This window comes from Mchenga conophoros, linkage group LG10, assembly GCF_057382185.1.
Source record: "Mchenga conophoros isolate Kocher_MC1m ecotype Shallow Benthic linkage group LG10, M_conophoros_male_GT1.1, whole genome shotgun sequence".
NCBI classification, from domain to species: Eukaryota; Metazoa; Chordata; class Actinopteri; order Cichliformes; family Cichlidae; genus Mchenga; species Mchenga conophoros.
The window spans coordinates 27,667,870-27,692,941 of record NC_140535.1 but is presented as its reverse complement, the minus strand read 5'-3'; the positions used below and the strand labels follow the sequence as shown (position 1 = coordinate 27,692,941).

The following is a 25,072-nucleotide window of genomic DNA, read 5'->3' as shown; positions in this document are numbered from 1 at the left end:
GATAAAAGCTTTGGTTGCACCTCGGTGTGGCTGGGGGGTGGGTGTCACTGTCTTGTTGCAGGATGAAGGTCCTGCCAAAATAATCTTTACACTTCTAAACAACACCTGCTGCTCCCCCCTGCTGTCATCTGTTCCTCTGTCAGTGAGAATGAATTATCCGAGTCTGTCGAGGATGACGGTTTTTGCTGCTGTGTGCTTCGCTGAGGAGCGGGAATGATTTGAGTCAAGGGCACTTTGTGGTTTTCTTCACACTGTTGGCTTTCCCTGACTTTGGCAAAGGTTGCATTTATGCTCTCATCTGTCTCATAACTTTGCTTCAAGGCCAATTTTGGGTGCACAACACAAACTTTTTCATTATAAAATCTCCCCGTCAATGTCACACTTGTTTTGTGGTTATTCTTCAAAGCTTGGAGGATACAGTTTATTTTGAAGTCCATCACTAGTTTCTTTTCTGTTTTCTGAGCTTGATGTCAATCCTTTACTTTTTGTTTCCTCTTCTTACAGATAAGTTGTTTTTCTGTCATGTTCAGCTCTTTGGTCTTCGTGCAGCCTTCTGGCTCCAACTGATGCAAGATGAAAAGATGTGAAATAATGAAATGAAGGCTGGACGCCCACTGCTCTCACCTGCTGTGAAGAACTGATTCAAAAGGAAACACCTGGGCAGCGAGTTACACCTGCCACTGTGTTGCTTGCTAACTTTTGCACAAAAGACTCCAGCCTCTACTTTTGCCAGTTTGATCTCAGATTTAAAAGCCTGAAAGTACTAAAATCAACTAATTTTGGTGTACTGTTTACACACTTTTGAAGTGCTGTGACAGGGACATTCATATTTCATCTTCTGTCAAGTTACAAACTAACAAAGATTAACCAAGAAAATAAATGAAGATAATCGTTACTTATGTTGATACCTCACTTTTGTTTGTGCTAAGCATTAGATTATCATAGTAAATTAATAAGAGCTTTATTTTTTGGAAACATATTTATGAGATAAAAAGGACACGTTACAATGATGCAGGCTTTGGTTGTGGGTTAACAAACTCACACCGAAACTTGTCCACCTATGTGGGTGTGCAAAAAAAGCAGTCTGTGGACTGATGCGCTACATTGATGGACATTGGCTACTTGCGATGTCAACCAGTGGTTTGTGGAAGACTTCACCATTTTGTTTGTAACCATCTGTGTTTTGGGAGGACAGAGTCACAAATGTGACGTGGATCTGATTGGCGAGGACCCATGTTTGCTTTTTATATGGTAGTCTATAAAGTTGCTGCTTGATTTTAATTCATAAGAAACAAAAACATTTTATGAGTTACAGTGGTCCCTGTTATTGGAGTTACGTTCTAAAAATAACCCGCGATAGGTGAAATTTGTAGCCAGCTTTATTTTTTACAATTATTATAGATGTTTTAAGGCTGTAAAACCCCCCACTGCACACTTTATACACTTTTCTCAGACAGGCATGAATATTTTCATACTTTTCTCTCTTGTTTAAACACTCTCAAAGTTCAACCCTTCGTAGAAAAGTAAGTCCAGTATTATAGAATTAAACCAAAGATCAAACCCTGTTTTCAGGTCCAGAACATGCGAATAGAGCAACATTAATGAATCAATGGTACGGAAGTAGAGGAAGCAAGAAGAATGAGTTGAGTAAAGTTTGACTTATCCTTATGGTCCGAAAAATACAGTAACTTCTACCTTCCTTTAGCATATCCAGAAGTCCAACTTTTTTGTGCGATGGGTAGCATCTTCCTCTGCCTTTTGGGTGCCACCGGAAGTGCCTTTAATGGTGCAAAACGTTTCATCGACATTGTTGTGTTTGTTGAGGGGGGGGGGGGGGGGGGGGACTTACAAACATACAGTACAGCACTTCAGAGTCACACTGCTAGCGATCGAAGATTTATATAAATTTGACAAGCTGAACGCATTCTGTACCGTACAGGAGACACTGCATGGAGGAGATTGGACAATGGGCTACAGGCAATCAGGACGCAGAACACGATGCGCTGTGGAAAAAAAAAAAGAAATCAAGCAAAATTGCACAATAAAAATCAGCAAGGCGCGTTATCCGGTCGTTAAGTCTGACGTCACTAGCCGTGTCTGGACCTAAACTCCGCTGCACGTCCATATATCAAACGATCACTATGGCATTACTGAGAGTTGAAAAACTGTCTAAAGTCTTTCATCTTTAATAAAATGATCAGCGTTCTGCTCTACCAGGTGTAACAATTGAGTTTAACATCCAGGCATCCATGAAAACGGAATTTATGACATTTAACGGAGTTAGAAGTTAGCAGGGAGTTAGCTCGCTAGCTTCTATCTAAATACAATATAGCATGTCCTGACTGCGGGGTTTTGGAAACAAATTAAAACGTACAGCTCTGTTATCACTTCCAGCATAAATGAAGACAGAAAACTAAACAGCAGTGACGTTTGTACAGTAGGGTTACTGAAGTTGGGCTAGCTGGAATATAATGATGTGCTACGTGACCGCTAGCGACACAGCTATGTTAGCATAATATAAACAAGCTAACTTTTTTTTCTCCACTCGATAAAAGTTACCGTGAGTGTTCTCGGTGGTCAGGAACAAATGTAATCGCATGGCAGGATGCTGTAAAAGGACCAAACTTCAGCCAGGAGAACAACTGAGATAATCCATCCACAATACGAGGTTAGTCATTCATATACTGCTGCATGGGCTGGGCTGTAGTTACATCCTAAGGTTTTAAAAACTGAGCTTAAATAAATGATTAGCGGTAATAAAAGCCGAGGGAGGTCAACAGTGATCACTGACTGTTTTAGGAGCTTTTTGAGATCAAATAGAAGAAAATACATAACATTAAACATGTTAACAACACAAAAGCCATATTAAACGCAGACTACTTTAGGCCCGGAAGTAGGATTCGTGGCGTCATCACTGAACAACCGGATAGCGAGGGACCACTGTATGCAATTTTAAGTGCAAATTTCAGAATTCGTAAACTTATAGGAAAAGCAGACAAAAAACAAAAAGGTGTCCTGAAAGTACGTAAGTAGATTCTGGATTTGAGTAAAAGTGTTACAAAAACAACATCTCACCAAGTTCATAATAAGCAACTTACTGTTTATTTATTGATACTTTTAGGTGACAGGTGAGTTATTTCTGGAGACTCAAACAGTCACTAACCTTCATCAGAAGACTCCAGTGTGCAAAAGTGACAAAATGCAGTTTTTAAAGGGCCATTGTCTGAAGTCAGTTAGCTGTAAACAGCAAGTCATGGCTTCGTGTCGTACTACTTTAAACGAACACTTATCATTGGGGAAGAATCTTTCATTGGTTTAAACTAGAGTTTGCATCCATTGAACTGTATGTGTTCCTTATAACAATAATAATAATAATAATAATAATAATATCATCATACAGTATATACAGAATACAAGATAAATCAACTGCAGTTAATGTTTATACATGCTTATATATTCCTGAAAAACAAATAATGAAAGCTTTATACATACAGTAAGGCAGAGAATATATACAGAACTAACCTAAAGGAAGTAGTATCAAACATGTGTCAAATACTGCAACAAAACAAAGAATTTAAAACATTTTGTAATATATACAAAAATACTTAGCAAATGCCCCTAGGAATATCTTAATAGAAAAAATAATAGGAATCTTGTCAGGAGGACATCACATTATATTTGAAACATGCACTTGCCGCAGGGGGTTTTCACTCCAGCGGTGGGCCACATGTCTACGTGTTTTCTCGTTTTTGGGGTAAATGTAAATCACTGAGAAAAAAGCAGTTCGTGGTGCAGGGGTACTTGGTCTACTGTGCTCATTGGTCCTCAATGGGTGGCCTTCCTCGGCGGGAGACCAACAGTACAGTCCATTAATCTCGTTTCGACTTCACGCTTGCCTCTTGCCACGCTCGCTACACTTTGGACTCACTCTCTAAATTGGCAATGTCCCCGTTCCTCTCGGTCTTCTCACTCTTCCCCTGCTCGTCCAGGTTGGTTTTGGTCTCCTGACCCTCCTGTTCAGACTCTGGCAGCCCCTGCTGGCTCAGCTTGCTAGCCAGCGACCAAGTTAGGGGCAAGCGGGCGCGGTTGGCCATATCAGCGAGCTCTTTGGCACTGCAGGTGGGTGTGTCAGTTTCGTAGATGTTGTGGAAGCTGTTGTAGTCCACCTCGTAGAAGCCGTCCTCCAGTGTCAGGACGGGCGTGAAGCGGTAGCCCCACTTGATCTCACTGCTGACGTAGGAGCTCCTTGCCTGGCAGGTCATACCTGGAGAGACAAAACAAAGAAAACCATTAGAAACTGTGGGACTCGTGTAGTCTTAGCAATCTTTAGCCAAAATGGGAGTCCTAGTCTATTGCAGTAATTTATCTTTGGCTGTAAGGCTCCAAAAAGCAGCAACAGACACAGAAAATCTAGCATTAAACGCATTGGTGGAGGTGGGTTGCAAAGCAGCTTGCAGAGGCAGCATCAACTTTATGTACGCTAAAGCAGCTTAAATAGCACACCCCATCAGAGAACTGTCAGTACGAGGTATAGAGCGTATGGACTGGTGTCATTGTCCTTTTGTACGACCCAATTCCTGCCAATTTTTAGCTGTTGGACAGGTTGTTCTAGAATATTTATACAGACGCAGTGACCTTAATCATCCCTCCACCACCATGCTTCATATTTGGTTTGAGTGTTTGTGCTGACATGTGGTGTCATCTGTCCAAAGGGCTGTTCAGTTGCGGTTTTGCAAACCTAAGCTGTGCTGCCATGTTCTTTTAGAGAGAAGAGGGTTCCTCCTGGTAACCCATCCAAACCAGCTATTTGTTGTTCAGTTTTTCCCAATCGTACTGTCACGAACTTTAACACTGAACGTGCTGACTGAGACCTGTAGAGTCCAAGATGGAGCTCTTGGGGTTTTTGCAGTTTCTCTGAGCACTGCATCGTCTGACCTTGGGTGAATCTGCTGGTATGGTCACTCCTGAAAAGATCTGGATGTTTCACACCAGTAAACTGCCAGAACACTTGCTCTTATAGAGGTTAACCAAGTAGATTTATATATATATATGGTTTTTTTGTTGTTGTTTTGTTTTACAGTTTTACAAATTGGCACCATTTAGTTTGCTGTAACAGCAACTATCACAAATAACTGGATTATTTAGACAGATTTAAAAAATGTGACAGTTCTCAGGCAACGTCGGCAGCTATAAGGAGCATCTTTTTTCTATAAACACTCAGCAGATTTATGGCAGGTTATTTGCGATAAACAGCAGGAATAATGATATCCTCGGAAAGTGTAAATTACTCAGGGAAAAGGTGTGATTTTTTTCCCTTCCCTCCCTCTGTCCACTGTCATCACTCCCAGGGTCCCGTGGGGGTCTTCACAGCTCAGAAGCAATAGTAGATTTATCCTGAAGCCTCCCTGAGGCTCCTGTCATCACCCTGCGTCACCATCCCCATCTGCCAGATGCTGCTCACACATTTTATCTTCCACAAACAACCCATTTGCTTCCCTTTGAATTGCTGCGATCAAGTGCATTTTAAGTGCTATAATTCCCTCTGCATTACAACTACAGTAACTAACTTTCTGTTATTTTCAAAGCTCCTGTCCCTTTCACCTTACATTTGCACCTATCTTTGAAAAATCGAAGCAAGAAGTGACAGCATATTCCAGTTTCCCGCTTTGTTGGGCAGAAGAATGATTTCTGAAAAATGGGCATTGGTGGCATTTATTTTCTCCTGCTTGAGCTGTGCTAACGATGGTACTAGCAGGTAGAGTTGGATTTAAATGAGGCTTATCCCTCAACGTTCCCCTGGATGTACAGGCGTGTTGTTGTAATCTTTACAGCATCGTTACTGCAGGTGATTTAAACACGCTTCCTCTATGGTTAGTTAACTGTAACCAGGAGTGGGTCCTAATCACTTTCCAGCAGCGTTTACTTGTGTTTTCATATTCATCAGTGAGCTCTTTGGCTCAGCTGTCTGCAGGAAACAGAGTCCTCAGTGAGCCTCCAGCAGCTGTTTCAAAACACGTCACGCAACGATTATGTAATTGGTTCTTTTTGTTTCATTGAGTCTGAGAGTGAGACAAATGATCGAATACCAGTTCAGAATTCAGGCATTTCAGCAACCATCTCATCTAACATGATGATGTGAAAATCGAGTGATTTTTGGGATGGTGACGCAAATCGTTGGTATCTCCCTCACGTCTCCTACTGCCCATCCAGATGTTTTGGTCATCCTGCTCTCGGCTGTGCAGCTGTGCTCTGCACAGGCCCTCATCTTTTTAAATCTAACTCTAACGCTTTACATCTGTCTTTATATACATCTCTGTTAGCGTTTCCTCATCCCGGGGGCCTTCTTTAAGATAGACGATGATGATGTGTGTCTGAATTGAAAACATAGCGTAATTAAAAAGAGCTACATCAATTGTGTTGACTGCTGCGGCATGACTGAAAGGAAAATTGGGACACATTTTAAAGTAGAGGTGGCACGATACCACTTTTTAATGTCCGATACCAATTCCGATATCATAAGTTTGGATATCTGCCGATACCGAGATGAATCCGATATTTTGTAATCAATAAAACTGTTTTTTTTAATAAATATCTTGCTGCATTTTGTAAAAGTTCATAATCAAGTTTTAAAAAACAAGAGACTGAAGCTATTCTGTCATTCCTGTATGCAAAAAAAACACTGCACCCAAAACATTTTATAGTTCAGCAACACTGAACTATAAAATAATAACTTTAAACCTACACCATCCCCCCTATTCTGGTATTTTAAAGAGTACTTAGTGGAAATATTAAGCAACCTATCTAATAGGGTTGCCAACTCCCAGCAAAAATATTAGGGAACCACCCCCCGCCCTCCACCTCATGATGCTTAATCGATGTAATCAACTTTAATTTAATGCAAGTGTAAGACAAATGCACAGAAATCAATTCTTTTTCTACAATAATTAAATAGATTCAACATCTTTCTTCAACAGAATTGCAGACTGCACAGATGGTACCTTCCCAAAGGAAAAAGTACTATATCTTACTAGGGTATATATTAGACTTATTACTTACTATATACAATAATGGATTTCTATACATTTAATCAGATGACCACTTTTGTTGTAAGATTCAGATAATTATTTATTCAAAGTTTTTAAATGACATAACAAAGAAAAGTATTTCTTTGTGCCCCCCTTTCCCTGTTAATGCCCAACCTGGCCCCTCTGGCAAAACTTTGCTAGACCCGCCCCTGCACAGTTACCAGCCGTCAGCTACGTAAAAAAGGATCCTGGTGTTATTTGTCTCTCGGAAACAGTTCATAACTTTCCTTTAACTCACCCGTTCAGTAAGGACATCTCCTGGTTTCATCTTCATGTTTCACTCTCGCTACATATCCAAACGGATATCATGACCAGCAGCTTTTACAGCTGTGGCTCCAGCAAACCTCAGCTTATACTAGAAAGTAATATTAAATACATTCTAACAACAGCTTATCACGCTTAAACGTGCTGGTGTTGTTTATCCGCTGGTTTCCTCTTTCTGGCGCAAAGTGGGCGATAAACAATCAAGACAGACGGGACTTGCGGCAGAAAAGCCGATCAGCTGATCATTGATCAGTTTCATGTTTGAAGTAATAACAGGAGAGGAAGGGGGAGTGAATGAGAGAAGTAGATGCAACTGCGCAGCAAAGACAGAATAACTCCAGCTTTGTGTCTATTTTTTAATTCTAGCTGAAGTACGGGACAAATCGCTTCCTTTTCACCTCAATATGGAACTCGATGGCCAGTCCAGCTGTGGCTTAATATATCGGTTGTTAAGCTTAACGTGGAAATACTATGCACACATTCAGGGATGAACTTACACACTTGCTTTATCACGTGACACATACTGCTCTGATATAATATGAGAAAAAACACTAATGCTGGACATATACAAAATTGTGTTGCACCTCCTGTTTGCATATGTGGTGTGATGAGGTTAATTAAACCTTAAACAATGTTGCAAAAACTAATTTTTGTGCACCACATAAAAGCAGACCACATGGAGACCAAAAGATGGCTAAATACCTCTGAAAAGCGATCTTGAAACCACTGACTATCCCCTGTCTACTCTTTAGCATTTTACTGGCTTTATAAAAGAGTTATCCGCATTAGTAAATGACAAGTGGCATGTGGAACAGGAAGTCTTGTCCCAGTTATCTCCTGCCACCCTAAAATTATCTGAGGCTGTCGTCAGGCTTACTGATGGGTTCCCAGATTGACCCTGTGGGAGACGTGTGCACCAACTTTCAGTGGAAATCCCTTCAAAATAAGATTCCTTACGGTTGTGCCAGAAGAAGAGTCAGTGAAACTTAAAAATGTTACAGTGACTTAAAAATGAATGTATTTCAAAGGACATTGTAGTGCATTAAAGCTGCAGAGTGCAAAGCAGTATTTGATTCCCCTCCAGTGTCTTAAGGTAAGATGTGGTTCATTGTAGGTCAGCAAGCTCTGACTACAGGTGAGCTTTTGTACTGAAGTCCACTGCCTTCTATGTATTACAAATCCAGCAACAATACAGTAAATCCAAATAAACTTGAAGAGATGTTTTTTTGATAACATTCTGAGATATATGAGAAGTTGTGGCCAGATACACTGGTGTTCTCTCAAGATGTGCCTTTAATGGCAGATCCAGCGTAATGGCAGCCAGTTCACTATTATCAGAAAAAAGCTGAAATTCTAACGGCAGATTTAAGTATTTTAACAATTATTATTCAAACATACATACTGAAATCCAGCACAGCTGGTGGCATTGGTCAGGCTGAGCACTGAAAACATGTTTGTAATCATTTTGTTAAAATTACAAAATTAACTGAGCACTACTCCAGAGATATGGTGAAGCAGTTCTCTGCAATAAATAAAGCATTAGAAAGTCATTGTGTGACATTAGATCCAATAAACAGCAATTACTGTACACCTTAACCTCTGAGATTTTGAATCTGATGACTCACCTGTGGCCTCCACCATCCCCTCGAGGATCACAACAATTTCCAGCTCCTCCTTGGACAGGTGGGCCTGTGAGATATCCCAGAAGGGGCTGTTTTGATTGATCTCATGGCAGATGATGAGTGGCGATACCAGGAAGAGCCTGTCATCTCCTGTGTTGTAACCCACGTTTATATCTGTCTGGTTCAAAGGGATGAACTCCCCCTCCTTGGTCTGCTTAGACTTGATAAGCTTGGCCCTGATTGAAGCCTCGACGATGTGCGAGTTTCGGAGGTCTCCAACTCTGAACATCAGGCACAGCCGACCATCTCTCATGGAGATGACCGCATTGGTGGAAAACACTAGTGTCTCAGCCCGTTTCTTGGGCTGTGAGATCTTAACAAACATGCAACCCACCATGAAGGCATTCACGATAGATCCCAGCACTGACTGAACTAAAAGCAGCACTATTCCCTCAGGGCATTTGTCCGTGATCACTCTGTATCCATAACCAATGGTGGTCTCTGTTTCAATGGAGAACAGAAACGCTGATACAAACCCGTTGAGGTTATTGACACACGGAGTCCACTGGTTGTCTGCTATATGGTCCAGATCACCCCGGAGGTAGGCAATAAGCCACCACATGAAGCCAAAGAAGAGCCATGTCACCGTGTACACCAACACAAAGATGAAGAGGTTAAACCTCCACTTGAGATCTACCAGTGTGGTAAAAATGTCTGTCAGATAGCGGTATGTCTCTCGGACGTTTCCGTGATGGACGTTGCACTTCCCATCTTTCTGGACATACCGCTGAATCTTTTTCACCCGGTCGATTTCTGCCAGGTGTTTAGGCAGGTCCTCCCTGGCCTGCTTTGGCAACTTGGGCTTTCTGATTATTGGGCTCTCCACATCCTGCTCCATGGGGTTTCTCGGTGGATTCAAGCCTGCAAGAGGAAGAACACAGCAGTGATCATGAGTTAGCAAGTGCAGGAACTCTAAGATGATGGTGACACATCTAGACGGTTGTTCAGGATCTAACTTATTAATATTTCAATACAATCAATACGATGGGTACCTCATTTGGCGTTATTTTACTTTAGATGCAGTGTGGTGTTTTAGAGAATAATATTTGACAGACAAGGAAGTATAAAAACAAATCCACATTTGGAGCGTAAAAGAGCATACCACCTTGGTGTTTTGTAACCACATGTGATAAGTGAACTGCAACTATGACTATCAAACCACATGCTCAGACTGGATGGTCTAGATGGTCTGGATGGCTAACAACTTGTCAATCACATGTCATTAGTCTACAGCTACATAAACTAAAATATATCAAATCAAATGTTTATTTTTTTCCAAACAATCATTAATTAAGGAAAATATGCTGGTTATAAACTGAATGCATTCCAATCAAGAAATTTATTTGACCAGGTTGCATTAACTTCAATCTTTCACAGTGTAAGTGTAACAAAATCACGCAGGAAATTTACATGTAAACAAATTACTTAAAGTCAGCATTTTGAGCATAAATAATTTGAGATGTATTTGTTTTTTCTTTTCAGAAAACACACATATAAAATAACAAATATTTTATAGTTGTTTACGTTTGTAATTGGAACTTAAATTTTAAATATATTAGATCTGTCTAATTACGGTGAAAACAAGATAATATGAGCCTGCACAAGTCATTTTTTCACACTGGGTTTTTCACCAATCAGCCATCTCCAGTTGTTCAACCCTTCCCCCCTTCAGTTTCCTGGAGCTGCTACGACTCGCCCAAAACAACATCATCACCATAACAAATTGTACTTGACGTGGAGCAGTGGTGGGCTATTTTCACGGAGATGTCTGAATTAGTTTGAAAGCATAAACAATCGAACAATTATGGTAAAAAGAAGAAAGCTCCTCTGGCTTGGTTGGCACAGAGGGTTAATTATTTTTTTCATTTGGACATGAATTATCCACACTGTCAAGAGTGGGGCTTTTAATGAAAATGCCACCCGAATAATACGATTCAGAAGTAGCTTTGGAAAACACGTCACTCAGCTCAGATTCATTATGGAAAACAATTACAACTAAGCAATAGTATATTGTTATTCCCAACGTTAAATGGCTTTCACTGCTGTGCGTACATCAGTGCTGAATTCATACTTTTTACTGCTTTGGTTAGATTAGCAATTTAAATTTAATTCCACGGCGCCATCTGCAATAACAATGAAACCATTTGTGTGTGGAAATTAGCGTTCCTGATCGTATTTCCGTTGACCTCTGCCCACAAAGAAACTAACAACAAATTAAATGAATGCAAATCGACATTTTTGTAATGCATATTTTCTTCCGTCTCACTTCCCAGACTACTACAGATTGTACTAAACAACACATTAATCAACACTTGTTCTTGAGCTGCTATGCTGCCCCGATTAAAACCCACAAACTGAATTTAAATGTACAGCTTCTGTCATAAATCTTACCCTTAAATGGACATCCCAACTGCATGTTTTCTTTATTGGCCTCTACTATAGTAGCTTTGCATGATTCATGGTTTAAAATAATCTTTATTTCTATTACTGGGCTTTGGGGCTTTAGCTCTTCTCCCTTTAATCACACGTTGCTCGCAAATAGAGGCAGCAAGTGCATTTGTGCATTGATGTGACCATATTAGGGATATCCCCAGAAAACATCATATAGAGCCAATAGAAGAAAGCAGTCTGATGTCTGAGCTTGTCTCACAGTTTGTTGAATGCAAGACCCAAAGAGCAGGCAGAAGTAACAAAAATGCACCTTTTATTAGGTTAAGTCCACAAGGGAAATAAACAGAAAAATCCAGAGTAGGAAGGTAACACAGATGCTTTGATAAACACTGAAGTGAAGGACTGGACTATTTAACCACATGGTAATGATCAAAGTGGAGGGAGCTGGGGAAATGAGTCACAGGTGGAGACACTGAGGACACTCAATGTCCTCATTGTCAAATCAGTCACAAAACACCTGACAAAATGAAACAGGTAATAAGAAGAGAACTAAACTAAGGAAACTCACTGAACATGGGAAACTGTGGCAGGTATAATAATAAACCAAATACAAAGACCTAACTCAAATATCAGACTCCAAAACGCTAAACTAGAACTTACACACTACAGAGGACTAACAAAAAAAGACAAATGTCTCAGTCACACTACAGTGAAAATAGGACAGAGTCATCCTTCAGACTAAATCGGTGGTTGCACTGAATTTTTCACGCTCAGAGACAGACTGAAAGTAGCTATGGTGATCTAACTGGACACCCAAAGGTCAAGCGTGCACCAACGCTCAACCTCAACCTGTGCAATCACATTCAGGGTGATTGTGCACATCACTGAGTGGAAGACAACCTGTCTCTGAACAACTCGGGTTTGACTTCTGCTGACAGTAAAAAAGTTGCAAATAATTGTTGTTGAATTTATAAATGCAGACAGATTGCCAACACGAGGCCAGAGAGGTTCAGTAAGTAACAGCCATACTCGATGAGTCAGTAAACACTGAGGCTGTTCTATAAATTCTCAACTGCAACTCTACCAAATTAGATGCGGCAGAAATGAAACACAACAAAACGCTACATCCAGTTTAGTCACAGTAATACAAGGCAGGCTCTTTATCGAGCCTCTCAAAGATCACGTCGAAGTCTACAGGTTGTCCGCTCTTTACATTCTCTCAGTTGAAGCTGCTTTTGTGAAAAAGGAAAATGTCTGGAAGGAGTGCTTACAGATGCATTTACAAATTAAACCAACTTAGTGTGGACAGTGTGAGTGGCAGCTACACAAACAAGGCACGCATGCAAATAATATCATAAACAATAGACCTCCTACTCTGCCATTGTTTAAAGCCTAGTGCGCAGATTCACCACCGCTAATAAACAGGCTCAGCGTGAATCCGTGCAGCTTCGGGTGCAGCTGAGGGAAAACGTGTCACCGCCTACGCTGCCAACAGCAAACTACGCTTTGTCACAGTAACTCATCCAGTGCAGAGCAAGTGTGTAACACCGAATTCAGGTTGTAATTCAGCTCCGTGGGTGCTGAGGAGCTCCCCGGCAGCCACGAGGAAGCCATACTGCGAAGTGAGATTGAGAGCCATCACCCAAACTCACTTCGTATCCTGACAGCCCTTTTAAGACGGCACTTTTAGCTCAGGTTGGAGATTTAACTTAGTTTCCCAACAAAGCATTGTGTACAGTGGAGTATTCTGTGTGTGCTGTACTGTTGTGGCAAAGAGGCTTGGACAGGAAAACTCATGCATGTACAAAATACTCATACATAAGTTTTTAAGCAACACTTTTAAAGTTGGGCACTTGTTGGGATTTTTCAGTCATTGCAACAGGATAGTACAGAGAAGACAGGCATTAAATAGCCTCTGCATTAGTCTTATGGCAGTGGGTCACGTAGTCAACCCAGTGAGCTACACCAGAGACCATCCAGTCTCTTTTTTAACTAAAAGCTTGGAAAACTGTGTGTATGTGACATGAGAGTTGTCAAATGACATCAGAAAAACTGAAACACTCTTTTAAGAAAATGAGGAATTTGTGCAGCTGCTGCAATATTGCTATTATAAAATAGTTACACCATTTGGATCATGACATTTCCGGCTTTCAAGCGATGTAAAAATAAGGTGATGCTATTTAACCTCCGCTATTCATAGCTTTTTAGCCCTGCCACTTCTTCTTTTGTCTTCCACTTGTCCAGCTTCTTCAAAAGTTTTAAGAACAAACCGCACAGCATGCTGAGATATGCCACCGTTTGGAAATCATCTTCTTGGTGCAAAAATTGAATTTTATGTCTGTCAAACTGTTACTTTTGGCATTTTTCAGAGATTCAACTAAAGAAACACTAAGTAACAAAACACCTAAAGATACCATAAACTCAACACTGGTTCATCCCTTAAGTTAGTTGTCTTTTTTATGCTTGAGTGATTCATAGGTCAGCATTAAATGGCTTACGAAACAATAACACAAAAAAATATTCTTCTGAGTGAAAAAGGAGCCAATGTCCAAAGACAAACGTTGGACCTTCAGGAAGCCTGGAGAAATAAGGAGTGGCTCAAGACTGAAGCATGAAGAATAGATTCAACAAAATCTAACTGAGACTTTGGAGTATATTTTAAAATAAAGCATCAATATGGAAATTCAGATAACATAGGGTCACATAGGGAGACCTCACAAGGTTAAATTAGAGCAGAAGAATTATCACTCGGTTCATGTCAGGACCTCTGAGGATTAGGAGAAAAAAGGGGGTCTATAGCCCGAGTCATTTTGTTTGACAGACATTATTAAGATATTAATGTCATTATTCACTCTATCCATGGGTCATGCTCTCGATATCGAATCTCTTAATGATCCCTGATCTGCTTCCTGCAGCCTACACATGTTGTATGATCTCTGAGTATGAACGCTAAAAAAAGAGCAGAATAAAAGGCTCGCATGAGACTCAGGTGTCCAAAAAGCTCCGCTGGCTCGAGTTTGACGTCATTGTTATGAAATGCACAACTGTCAGAAAAACATGCCCACATTGACAAAAATAAATAAATTGAGCTCTGAGGACAATTTGGAACCAGTTCTCAACTGAACTGGTTCTTTAATCCACACTGTGGTTGCACAAAATTAACTCGGGGAGTTATAAAGTTGGTCCTGCAAGGTTAAACTTCACATAAAAATAGAACTTTTAAAGACACAGAAATGAAAGAGTTGCTTTGTTATTTCATTTGCTCGCTCTGAAGGTGGAGTTTAGTTAGGAGGAGTGATTCTGTCAATGTTATTGAACTGCCCTCATCTAGCCTATAATTTAAGGCCCAATCATTTAATTATTTTACACTAGTTTGAAATTCTTTTCTGGTGGTTTATGGTAAATATTGTGATATAAAATCCATCCATCCAGTTTCAGGTCATGGGAGAGCTCGAGCTTATGCCAGGCAGGGCAGATCCTGGAAAGCTCGCCATCCTATCACAGGGCCCTTGAAATAGCCATGGCAATTAAAATTATATCATCCCAATTTTTTGTACTTCCTTGAGGCTGTGCATATTGTGTTTTTATAGATGTAAAACAAATTGTGTGAAAAAAGGTTGACTGCTTGGCCAGAGAGTGGTCTATAATACGATATCCAGGACAAATGTTGAAATCGGGCCTCATCATCATCCTTTCGGACAGAGCTGCAGATAAGAACCGACACTAATTGCATTTGGTAAAAAAAAAAAAAAGAAAAGAAAAAGAAAATAGGAAAAAAATAACCTTGAGTCAGATTTAAGGAAGGCTGCACTCTGTAAACCCCTCAGCCTCTTAAACTTCCTGAACCTGACCTCTCCTCCTTAAAGGTCCCTGCTGCGCTGTCCTGTCCGTTTTTGTTCTGCGTGTGGTGCTGAAAACTGAACACAGCGGGGCTTGTTGTGTGATCCCTCTGATAAGTGTGTCACATTAGGAGTTTCTCCCCCCGACCTCCCACACCTCCCACCCCTCCGCCCGAGCCTGCGCCTCGGACTGTCCTGAGATCAGCATTGATTTCCTTTACTCCGCACATACGATCCTAAGCCACCACCATCAGCGTTCCTACCACTGGAACAAATGGCTGTGCTGAAGCCGTTCTGCTCTCCATTCACGGGGGAATATTATGAGCTTGAGCAGCACTGGTTTCCATGGCAACGCACAGCTCAGTCTACCAAAGTGCTCACAATATAGCAGGAATGTACTGGATGAGGCCACGGCGTTGGATAACATTTGTCTGTTTCATCTCGTTTCAGCGGGGCCCGAAGGAAGAACAATGTGCTGCATGTGCTTTGTGCACAGAGCTCCCATTCATGTGACATCTGTTTTTTTATTCTAATGCTGAATATCTGTGAATAAATATCTGATAACACCGGCTTATTAAGAGGATGTTTGGCACAGAAAACAATAAAACCCAAGATAATGAAATAAAAGTTTAGTGCTGCCAAGTCTCACGGGATGAATTTTATCTCATTTGTGTAATCAATAAGTAAATATTGATAACAAATTACAGCAGCTGTTATCACTATACTGCTACTCGGCCCCTCAGCTCAGTGGAGCTTTTCAGCATCTTTGAGCTTTTGGTTTCATAACCCACCACTTTACCACTTTTGATTCTCATGGCTCTTACAGTCTCCAAGTAGCTGCTGTAAATATCTCTAGACAAATGATGACTTAAATAGCTATTACATACATATTAAATATACATATTACATAATATACATATTAAAAACTGAGTGGTGATGGTGCAGGAAACTCTGACAAAGGAATGCTTTTTTGGTGAAGCTCACTGGTTCCAGAAAGGCTTTGTGGTTATTATCTGTATAACAGCTGAGAGAGAGAGAGAGAGCTGGCACACACGAAGCAATCTCTGTAAACAAATATCTGCTTATGAACATTCAGAATCTGTGATTACGGGAAGCGGTTTTTAGTAACAGAAACTTTCTGGTTCTCAGGCGTAGTGTCTGGATGCTGCTGACCAATCATGCTTGAGCGGGCTTTTGCAGCATGCAGGTAAACAGACGGCGTGGAGAACAAAAAAGGGGTTAAATTTTCCAAAAAGGAAAAAGCTGCTGCTTTTAGGGATCACCACAGCGGGTCATCGACCTCCATCTCACCCCAGCATCCTCCCCTGTCACACCAACCCTCTTCACTACAACCATTAACCTCCTCACAGGTTTTCCTCTTTTCCTTCTTTCTTCTTCAAGGTCTCCTCTGCACATATCCAAAACACCTCAGCCTCTCCTGTCTATTTTTTATATTCCTTCTGTCACAAATCACCCTGAGACTCATCTCCGCCTGCTCCACCCTGCCTGCACTCTCCTCATCTTTACCTATCTTGTACACCGTCCCTTGTTTTAAACCTTCACTACCTCTTCTCCTTGCAGCTTCCCTGTTACACCTGCCTGCCTCTCCTTCACACACGTGTGCTCTCTTGCTTCTACTTTCATCTCTCTTCACTACAGAGCATACCTCCACCTCTGCAGCCTTTCTTCCACCTGCTCCCTGCTCTCACTAGAGTATCATCTGCAAACATCATCCACCGTGACCTCATTGGTCATCCCGTCCATCAGGACTGCAAAGAAGAAGGAGATCTGACAGCAAATACATTTTCTACAGTTATTTATAAATGAATCAATGACTGGTGCATGAACCAATAAGCTGCTATGTAGATATTAAGACTGAAAGCCTCCAAATACTGTCTGTTGCCCCTAAAGGCTAAGTCAAGACAAGCTGATGGGCTCACAGCTGGAAAAGGAAGCAAACTACGTGCCAGAAACTGCAGTTCCTCAAGTGGCCACTTGAGTGTTCAGTGTGCTTCAAATATGTTCCCGTGTTAAAATGTTAAAACTTCACAACATTAAAAAGCATGTTTACAGCCTCTGTGGATAGTCCCATCCAACATAAATACACTGACGGGGGAACATTTATGTGTGCGTCCTCATCAGCCTGCAGATTTGAGCTGATTATTAATGAATTATTTGTGTTTTATTGAACTCTAGGATTTTAAGCTTCAAAGCAGGAAGTCTGTTCCTCTCGTCAGAGTTATTATAGCTTTGAATTTTCTAATTAGTTTTTATTTTTATTTAATTTTGACTTCTTGTTCTCAATTCATTTTAGTTTGGGTAAGTTTTTTTATTTTAAAATGTTTCGTTTTTATTAGTTTCAGTGTTAGTTTTAGTCTTTATTTTATTAATATCTAAAATATTATCTTCTATGTCATCAGTAATATTTAGGAAAATCAACACAGGTATTACACACGCAGTCTTGTAGACAAAGTCTCAGTAAACATGTAACAATTTTTACCAAACTGACACATACTTAACGTTTGTCAATATTTAATATTTCGTCTCTATTTTTATTTTATTTTACTTCATTTTCAGTTAGTGTTAGTTGTAATTTTTATTTTATTTTATTTATAATATACTAAATTAATAAATTTTGGGGGGGGAGGGGTTTAATTTAGTTTTAGTTAACTATAATAACATTACCCTTCGTATACACTGTGCCACCCCTCCCTCGAGGATAGTTCATCCAAATAAGGCTTCAGTCAATACAGACTGGTTGGTGACCCCCAGATGACCTCCGGTTGCCAGGAAAAATGTGTTCTTTGGTTGGTTGGAGACTGGTTACTGACATTTGCTACATGGCATCACTCACAAAGACTGTGCTGCACCAAAGACCTCATCCTGATCGCTTTCATTACTGGCAGATTTCGGTCGTGGTCGCTGGTTTGGATGGTTTATGTCTCAGTTTTCACAGTCTCACCATCTCTTCATGAGTAGTTTGCAGACAATGCAAACTATGGGCAACCACTCACAAACTGGTTGGAGAACCCTTATTTTGAAGACTGCTGGTTTTACAGGTGGTTTCAAACTGGTCTCTGGGCCCCTGTCCTATTTGAACCTTAATATGGTGAACCTTTGGTTGTAGGCCGTCTATCTGTACACCCACAGATTTTCAGTTAAACATTAGGCTACACGTGAAATTAACAAGCCCATCTATAAACCGTATATGGCCTCATGAGGCCTAAAGGTAGATAAAGATGACTTTTACAGGAAAGCATCCCCCAAAACAGCTCATCCCACCATATCCCGCTCATGAAGCTACAAACGGTGCTAAACTGAAACACTGGAGGATATTACACACAAGATGGTCCGTTTCACAGATGGTTACACAAGTGCAACGATGCTGAACATCGTTTGTTGGCCTGCAGCAGGATGCATGTAGACGTGCTGTGTAGGATGAACATCGACTGATGACATGCGTGAACACAACAGCAGCAGCAGACAATCGTGTTATTGGTGCTTCAGCTTCTTTCTGTGTCTTTGCCGTTTGGGGGTGATTGTTGACCAGGTAGCAACATCCAGATGTGGCTAAAATCCGGCAGAAGCCGCATGGGGACTCCAGCTATTTTTAGCCACACAAACAGCTGAGGACAGGCACTATAGACGTCACATGCAAATAATTTTCACATCCTAGCACAGATTTGATCTGGATCTAACCTTGTGTGTTTTAATTGAGCTGACTCTTTCACAGAAAATGCGTGGGCCTGGTCAGTAAGAATGTTCAGGTATATCAATTTAAGGTTATTCATCAAGTCTGCATTAATCACCAGAAGTCATTTGTAAAGGCTAATGGGTTTGTTCATTATTGATAAATTGACTTTTGTGAGGGCATCACCACGTGGGCTGAACTCTGGGTGTCAGTCACAGTTTTTTTTAAGGATCTTTATTAATGGGTTATGAAATCCGCAAAGCCTTTAGTAATCTTAAAGTAAGCAAGTTTTGAAACACATTTTTAAAAATGTGTAAATGTCAAAAGCTCCCTCAGGCTTTGAAGCTCATCTGTGCAAATATTCATGTGCACATTTTGATCATCGTTGATATGCAGCCACCCAGAAGTCTAGGCTTGGTGTTTGTGTGTGTTTTTCTGGGTATTACGTCGCTTTGATGTTCAGTTTTAATAGTAGAGTGTGCGTAGTATTTTTTTTTCCGGCCCTCGGTTTTGATTTTATGTATTAATTTTGGGTTACACACCACACATGCATGTATTCATTAAAACCTGACATCCTTTAAAGATGGGCCAAAAAACACCTTTCATGTTTGAGCAAACGTGTTCATGCTCACATCATCTTTGTTCTCATAAAGAATGTAAGACTGGTTTTCTGCAGGGTTTCTGCACACAACAACAGAACTAGACTTTTTTTTTAGATTTTTAAAATGTTTCAAGCATTAATTTTTCACCTTTCTGAGCTATTTCGTTTCATCTATGTTGTTTTTTTTAATAGAAATTTCCAAATTGTTAGGGTTAACAAAACATATTTCAATTGCATTTTATGCTTTATTAATCAGTTTTACATTTGTTCAGCATCAAGCCATCCACGACTGTACAAGTTCCATGTTGGCAGCATGTTACCACAGTTCCCAGAAGGAAGCAGCCTTTTGGGAACTGTGGTAAGAAGGTATTAAGCAATCTGGCCATCGCTTAATATCTTCATTTAACCTGTGCAGCTTGAGAAAAGAATTTTAGTGCAAGAGTAATTCTTAAACCTGTATTTTACTGTTAAATCAACTTCTCTAAGTAATGACTTTTGTTAAAGTGCAATAATTTTAAAAACAGTAATCGCATTAAAATTGCTAACTGAGTTTCTAGAGGCAGGACACGACAGCTACTGGGCAACAAAAAGCTAAATTAGAGAGTTTTACTGTAAACAGCTTTTGTTATTGTCAGTATTTTCAGTGTTTCTCCATCAAAAATGAAAAAACAAAAAAACAAAACACAGACACCCATCGTAAACTTTATGCCAGCAGCAAAATGCTTTCAGCCTCCGATGGCAGCAAAGCAGCAAAAATGTGAAGCTATGCTGAAAAACATTGATAATATAACATTATTACTTTATGAACCTCTAGTCATTTCTTCTTCTCTTCCTCTGTCAACCAGCTGAGGCAGTATGCTACGACTCTCTGAGCCTGGCTCTGCTGGAGGTCTCTTCTTGTTAAAGATGGAGTTCTTCCTCCCCACTCTCACAGCAGAGGTCATTGATCGCTGGGGTTCTCCCTCTAATATTATACAGGCTGTTGTTGTAAACAAAAAACAACTTATTACCTTCTTTAACATGTTACCTAAGGCCACTTATAACTGGGTTTATAGTGCAACCTTTCGATGCTTGTTCCACCTACACACTGCTGCAGACCTGCACTCTCCAACAGCAGCAGCCTCCTCCACCACAACAGCATCTTCTTCTATAGCACTTAGAAAAAAACTGCTCAGGAAAGATAAGCCAAGCTTATGGCCTGGTCTTCAAACTCCCGAATTCCTCCTCCAGGCCTCAGCGCAGGACATGAAATAGTCAGGAAAAAACAGTCATGGGCAGGAAGTATATGTCCATGTCTGCAGCATATGTTGTGTCCAGGCTCTTCAAAGGCAACGCATCACCCTAGCAACCAAGAAACAACTTGGCAACTATATTTTAACCCAAATTGCGACATATATAAGTAGCCAAGTAGCTTCTTATGATTGGAAATGCTTTTAAAAAAACACAACTGAAGTGAGGAAATCTAAATGACTTCCATCAGTTTCAGAATGTGGACTTTTTCACCCTTTAAAAGGAGAAAATACTGATTTTGAGCACATTGACAGAAAAGCAGCACACGTGCCAAGAGAAACTAAATAATAGAATAACAGTTGTGACTATTTTAGAAACTGCTGTGAGACTGAGGTGGATTCTAATATGATGTTACTTTGGATCAAGCTCTGAGGCCTCAGCCATCAGGACCCACAGGATCTGCTGCCAACGTCCTGATGCCAGCCACCACAGGACAGAGGGTCAGAGCTGCTTTGGCAGCAACAAGGGGAGAAGGGGTCTGCATGTTATTAGTCCGGTGGATTGGTCTACGCCACAAGAACAAGAATATTGTTACTAATGACCTGATTTCTGATATTTTGACATGTCTAGCCAGGGTGGTAGTCCAGGGAAGGAAAATGAGCCTCAAACAAAAAACATACATTTTATGCAGACAAATGCAAAGTGACTATCAACAGAACAGGATTGAGTTAATATCAACTGAGACACAGTATCAGCAGGAAAACAAGCACAGAGTGAATTCTGCTGAATCGTGTTACCAGCACAAAAACGGCGTTACTCCAGAGGAGGACCACAGAGTGGAGACTGGCAGGAGCCTCAGGTAACCGACTTAAATGAGCAACACAGAAGAAAATGTTTTTTTTAAAGGAGGCTGGGATCCAATGTACTCACTGTCTATTGGATCAAACTATTTATACTATGCTATTTCATAAGGAAAAATCACTGCAGTTGGAAACTGTGAGTCAGATTTACACCTGAACAGATTTTAATGGCAAATATCTTCATAAAAAGAAAGAAAGAAGAAAGAAATCTTCATAAATTCTACATTTTAAGGCTTTAAAATGAAAGTGGTCAAGGAATTACCGGTTTCATTAACTGCTTGAGATTACAGCCGTCAGATTTATAGCCCTAAAGGACTTCAGTGGACACTAAATTCCCATTCACATTATATTTTATAACAGAAAAAGAAAACAGGCTGTAGAAGTTGCCAAATCATGTCTCTCTTCTTCTCTTTTACATTGTGCAGGGTACAATCCAATAACTAAAGTGCCGACTGCCCTAAAAAGCTTTATTATGTGGTGTCGCCTAATGGTTTTTGTCCGTTGTGGTTGTGTTGCTGCATATTTGTTTGCTGCTTGTGCAGAATTATTAATGTTTCTCGGACCACCCGATTAAATGACTTATAAATAATTAATTACACCACTCCATTTGAGTTAATTATACCCCGGCAGAGCCTGCTTTTCACTGCATTTCTTTTGCATTTCAGCGCCTTTCTGGAAAAACCTCCAGCACATCCCAGTTTGCCCAGTTTATAACCCCTACAGCACATTTCTAAAGCACGACTGAAAGGAAATGAACCATTTCTGGACTTCGTGCTTGCTTTTGCACCATCTCAGATTTATAAATGTTTCTGGACACACATCTTAACCTGGCTGCCTTATGAAATTAAGTTAATGAATGAATGAATGAATGAATGAATGAATGAATTAGAAGGGGCTGTGTCACGACCTGAGGTTATTCAAGTGTGAGGAGCTGTTAGTTTATAATTTATTTTTATCATCATTACAGTTCATTTCAGTTTTATATGCGAGTATAATTTCTGTTTAGGGGAAGTTTCAACCTTTATTTAAAAACTTTTATATGTATTAAAGAGTGGGCTGGTTAAGGGGAGGGGGAGGTTTAGCTTCACCTGTAATCCAGGGAAAAGTGAAGTGAATATAACAGCAGGGGTTTTTATTACGACCCGGCTAAATGATTTCGAGAGCAAACCAAGCAGGAGATATTTCCCCCGCTGTCACGGGTGTGGGGGTGTGTAGGTGATCGCGATTATAACAGCAATAATAATGATAATAATGATGATGACGATGGCCTCCTGTCGTTGCTTCATTTGCTGCCTTTATGTGCTGCAGTGTGGCTCGTTTATTAGCCTTATCTGTGTCCTGTGGTGACGTGAGGCCTGCAGGCGCTCACAGCCTGCAACATTTTCTTCAACACCTTCCAGTTTCTTCCATCCGAGCGGCTGCTTTCCTCTCCTTATCATGTCAGCGCACAAAACAGCCGCCGGGAGCTTCCTCAGTCAGCTTCCACCATCTGAGATGCGCCTTTCCCCCTTATCTCTCTCTCCCTCTGTGTGTCTGTCTTTCTCTTATGCTGATTATTATTGTCTTAATTAATCTCTGATATGCCCTGTTATGTAACTATCCACCCCCACTGCCCTCCTCCCCCCCCTTCCATATAAAACACATGATTACATTTAACAAGCCGATCATCAGCATCGCCGCAAGGAGCCGCGCAGGAAGGAGAGGCTCTTACCTTGTGCAGCAGATCAGCGATCACTCTCCGGCTCATTTTAAGCCGTTTCGTTCCCATGAAAAATCTCCGCTGAGGCTGCTGGTCTCTGATTACCGGGACGCTGTTGCGAAGACCGAGTGAAGAGGAGCCACTAATTCCCCCTTTCCTCCATCCCCTATCCGTTTAAAAACCATCGGCCGTCAGCCTCCACCCCTCTCAGCTGGGAGAGAGACATAGGTGGGCAGTGAGGGAGAGAGAGGGAGAGAGCGAGAGAGGAAGAGGAAGGTTGAGCAAAAAGAGAGAAAGAGTAAGCAGAGAGAGAGGGAGGAGAAGGAGGGGGACTGGAAATATGGGAGGTGATACAACACAGTGCGGATACACAGTGCATGGAAACATCAGGAGAAATAAGCAATATATCAGTAAAACAATGCAAAGTAAATGCAGAAGCCTTTCTGACATCATTGTTAGACTCGTGAACGAGGTCGCTTTAAATTTCTCAGCAGTTCGTTTGCCAATAATTCAATAAACTTGAAAAAATAAAAGAGGCATCATTACAGGAGCTGCAGTATTTTGGTCAAATAAAAAGGACGTCATTATAGGACATAAGCTATACCATACATACACTTGACCACTTTATTAGCTGGACCTTGCTGGTACCGGGTTGGATTCCCTTTTGTCTCCAGAATTGCTTAAATTCTTCTCAGCTTACATTCAACGAGACGCTGGAAGAAGAGAGATTTTGGTCCATGTTGACATGATAGCATCACGCAGTTACTGCACAACAATGATATCAATCTTATGTTCCACCACATCCCAAAGACGGTCTATTGGATTGAGACCTGATGACTGTGGAGGTCGTTTGAGTGCAGCGAATTCACTGTCATGTTGAAGGAACCAGTTTAAGGTGACATGGCACGTTATCCTGCTGAAAGCAGCAATCAGAAGATGCTACACTGAAACCACAAAGGGATGAACAGGGTCAGCAACAATATTTAGGTGGGGCAAGGAGCGCCAGTAAAATATCCCAACACCATTATATCGCCAACAGCCTGAAACACTGATACAAGGCCAGATGGATCCATGTTCTCATGTTGGTTATGCCAATTCTGGCATTACATACTAGCTGCTTACATAGATACTTACCCTACATGTGAATATCACAGCAGAAATCAAGACTCATCAGACCAGGAAACTTTTTTCCAGTCTTCTATCGTCGAATGCTGGAAACCCGTGTGAATTGCTGGGCTATATCATAAATAAATGCTCAGTTTGAGGCAACAAGGACTAACAATCCTCTATATATTAAATGAACATATAGTAAGAGGAAAAATGTAAATATATTTTGCTAGCATGTTGATTTTGTTATTTTTACACTCAGGATGTATGCCTCGGTGCTCTCCATGGTGCTGAACCTGGATCCTCCGGGTCTCCACTCGCATTGCTGGAAAAATCCAGGCAATAACTCACCATTGCTGGCAGGATTGAGCTGACTTGCTGAAGTAGCATCCAGTAGTTTAAGGTGCTTGCCCTCATTCCACTCATCCTGGACATCAATATCGTGGTAATTTTGGGCTGTTAATGATTTCTGCAGCATAAAAAGGATTTGTTTGACATCACTGGACTGACAAATACTCAGATTAATGAGAAAGTCCAAGGAACTCTGAAGATCTAAGAAGCATAATTGAAGTTATAATTATATAAATTTACCTGTATATACCTATATATTTGACATGTCACCA

General features: G+C 40.8%; 1 protein-coding gene across 1 annotated transcript; it reads right to left on the bottom strand.

The window, feature by feature from the left end:
* Nucleotides 1–3,077: 3,077 nt before the first annotated feature.
* Nucleotides 3,078–24,866, bottom strand: LOC146566110 (G protein-activated inward rectifier potassium channel 2-like). The gene is made up of 5 exons (XM_085289654.1): nucleotides 24,801–24,866; nucleotides 24,477–24,578; nucleotides 23,355–24,286; nucleotides 8,975–9,892; nucleotides 3,078–4,264 (listed from the first exon to the last, which is right to left on the bottom strand). Exons 4-5 carry the CDS (start codon nucleotides 9,867–9,869, stop codon nucleotides 3,912–3,914), a joined length of 1,248 nt encoding a protein of 415 aa, XP_085145780.1. The 5' UTR covers nucleotides 9,870–9,892; nucleotides 23,355–24,286; nucleotides 24,477–24,578; nucleotides 24,801–24,866; the 3' UTR covers nucleotides 3,078–3,911.
* Nucleotides 24,867–25,072: the final 206 nt, after the last annotated feature.

What these genes read in the sequence shown, in the direction of transcription:
- LOC146566110 (XM_085289654.1), bottom strand. Translation starts at nt 9,869, where the DNA reads ATGGAGCAGGATGTGGAGAGCCCAATAATCAGAAAGCCCAAGTTGCCA. An exon ending in GGGGATGGTGGAGGCCACAG is followed by an intron (nt 4,265 to 8,974) that starts GTGAGTCATCAG and finishes TTGTCTCTCCAG; the next exon opens with GTATGACCTGCCAGGCAAGG.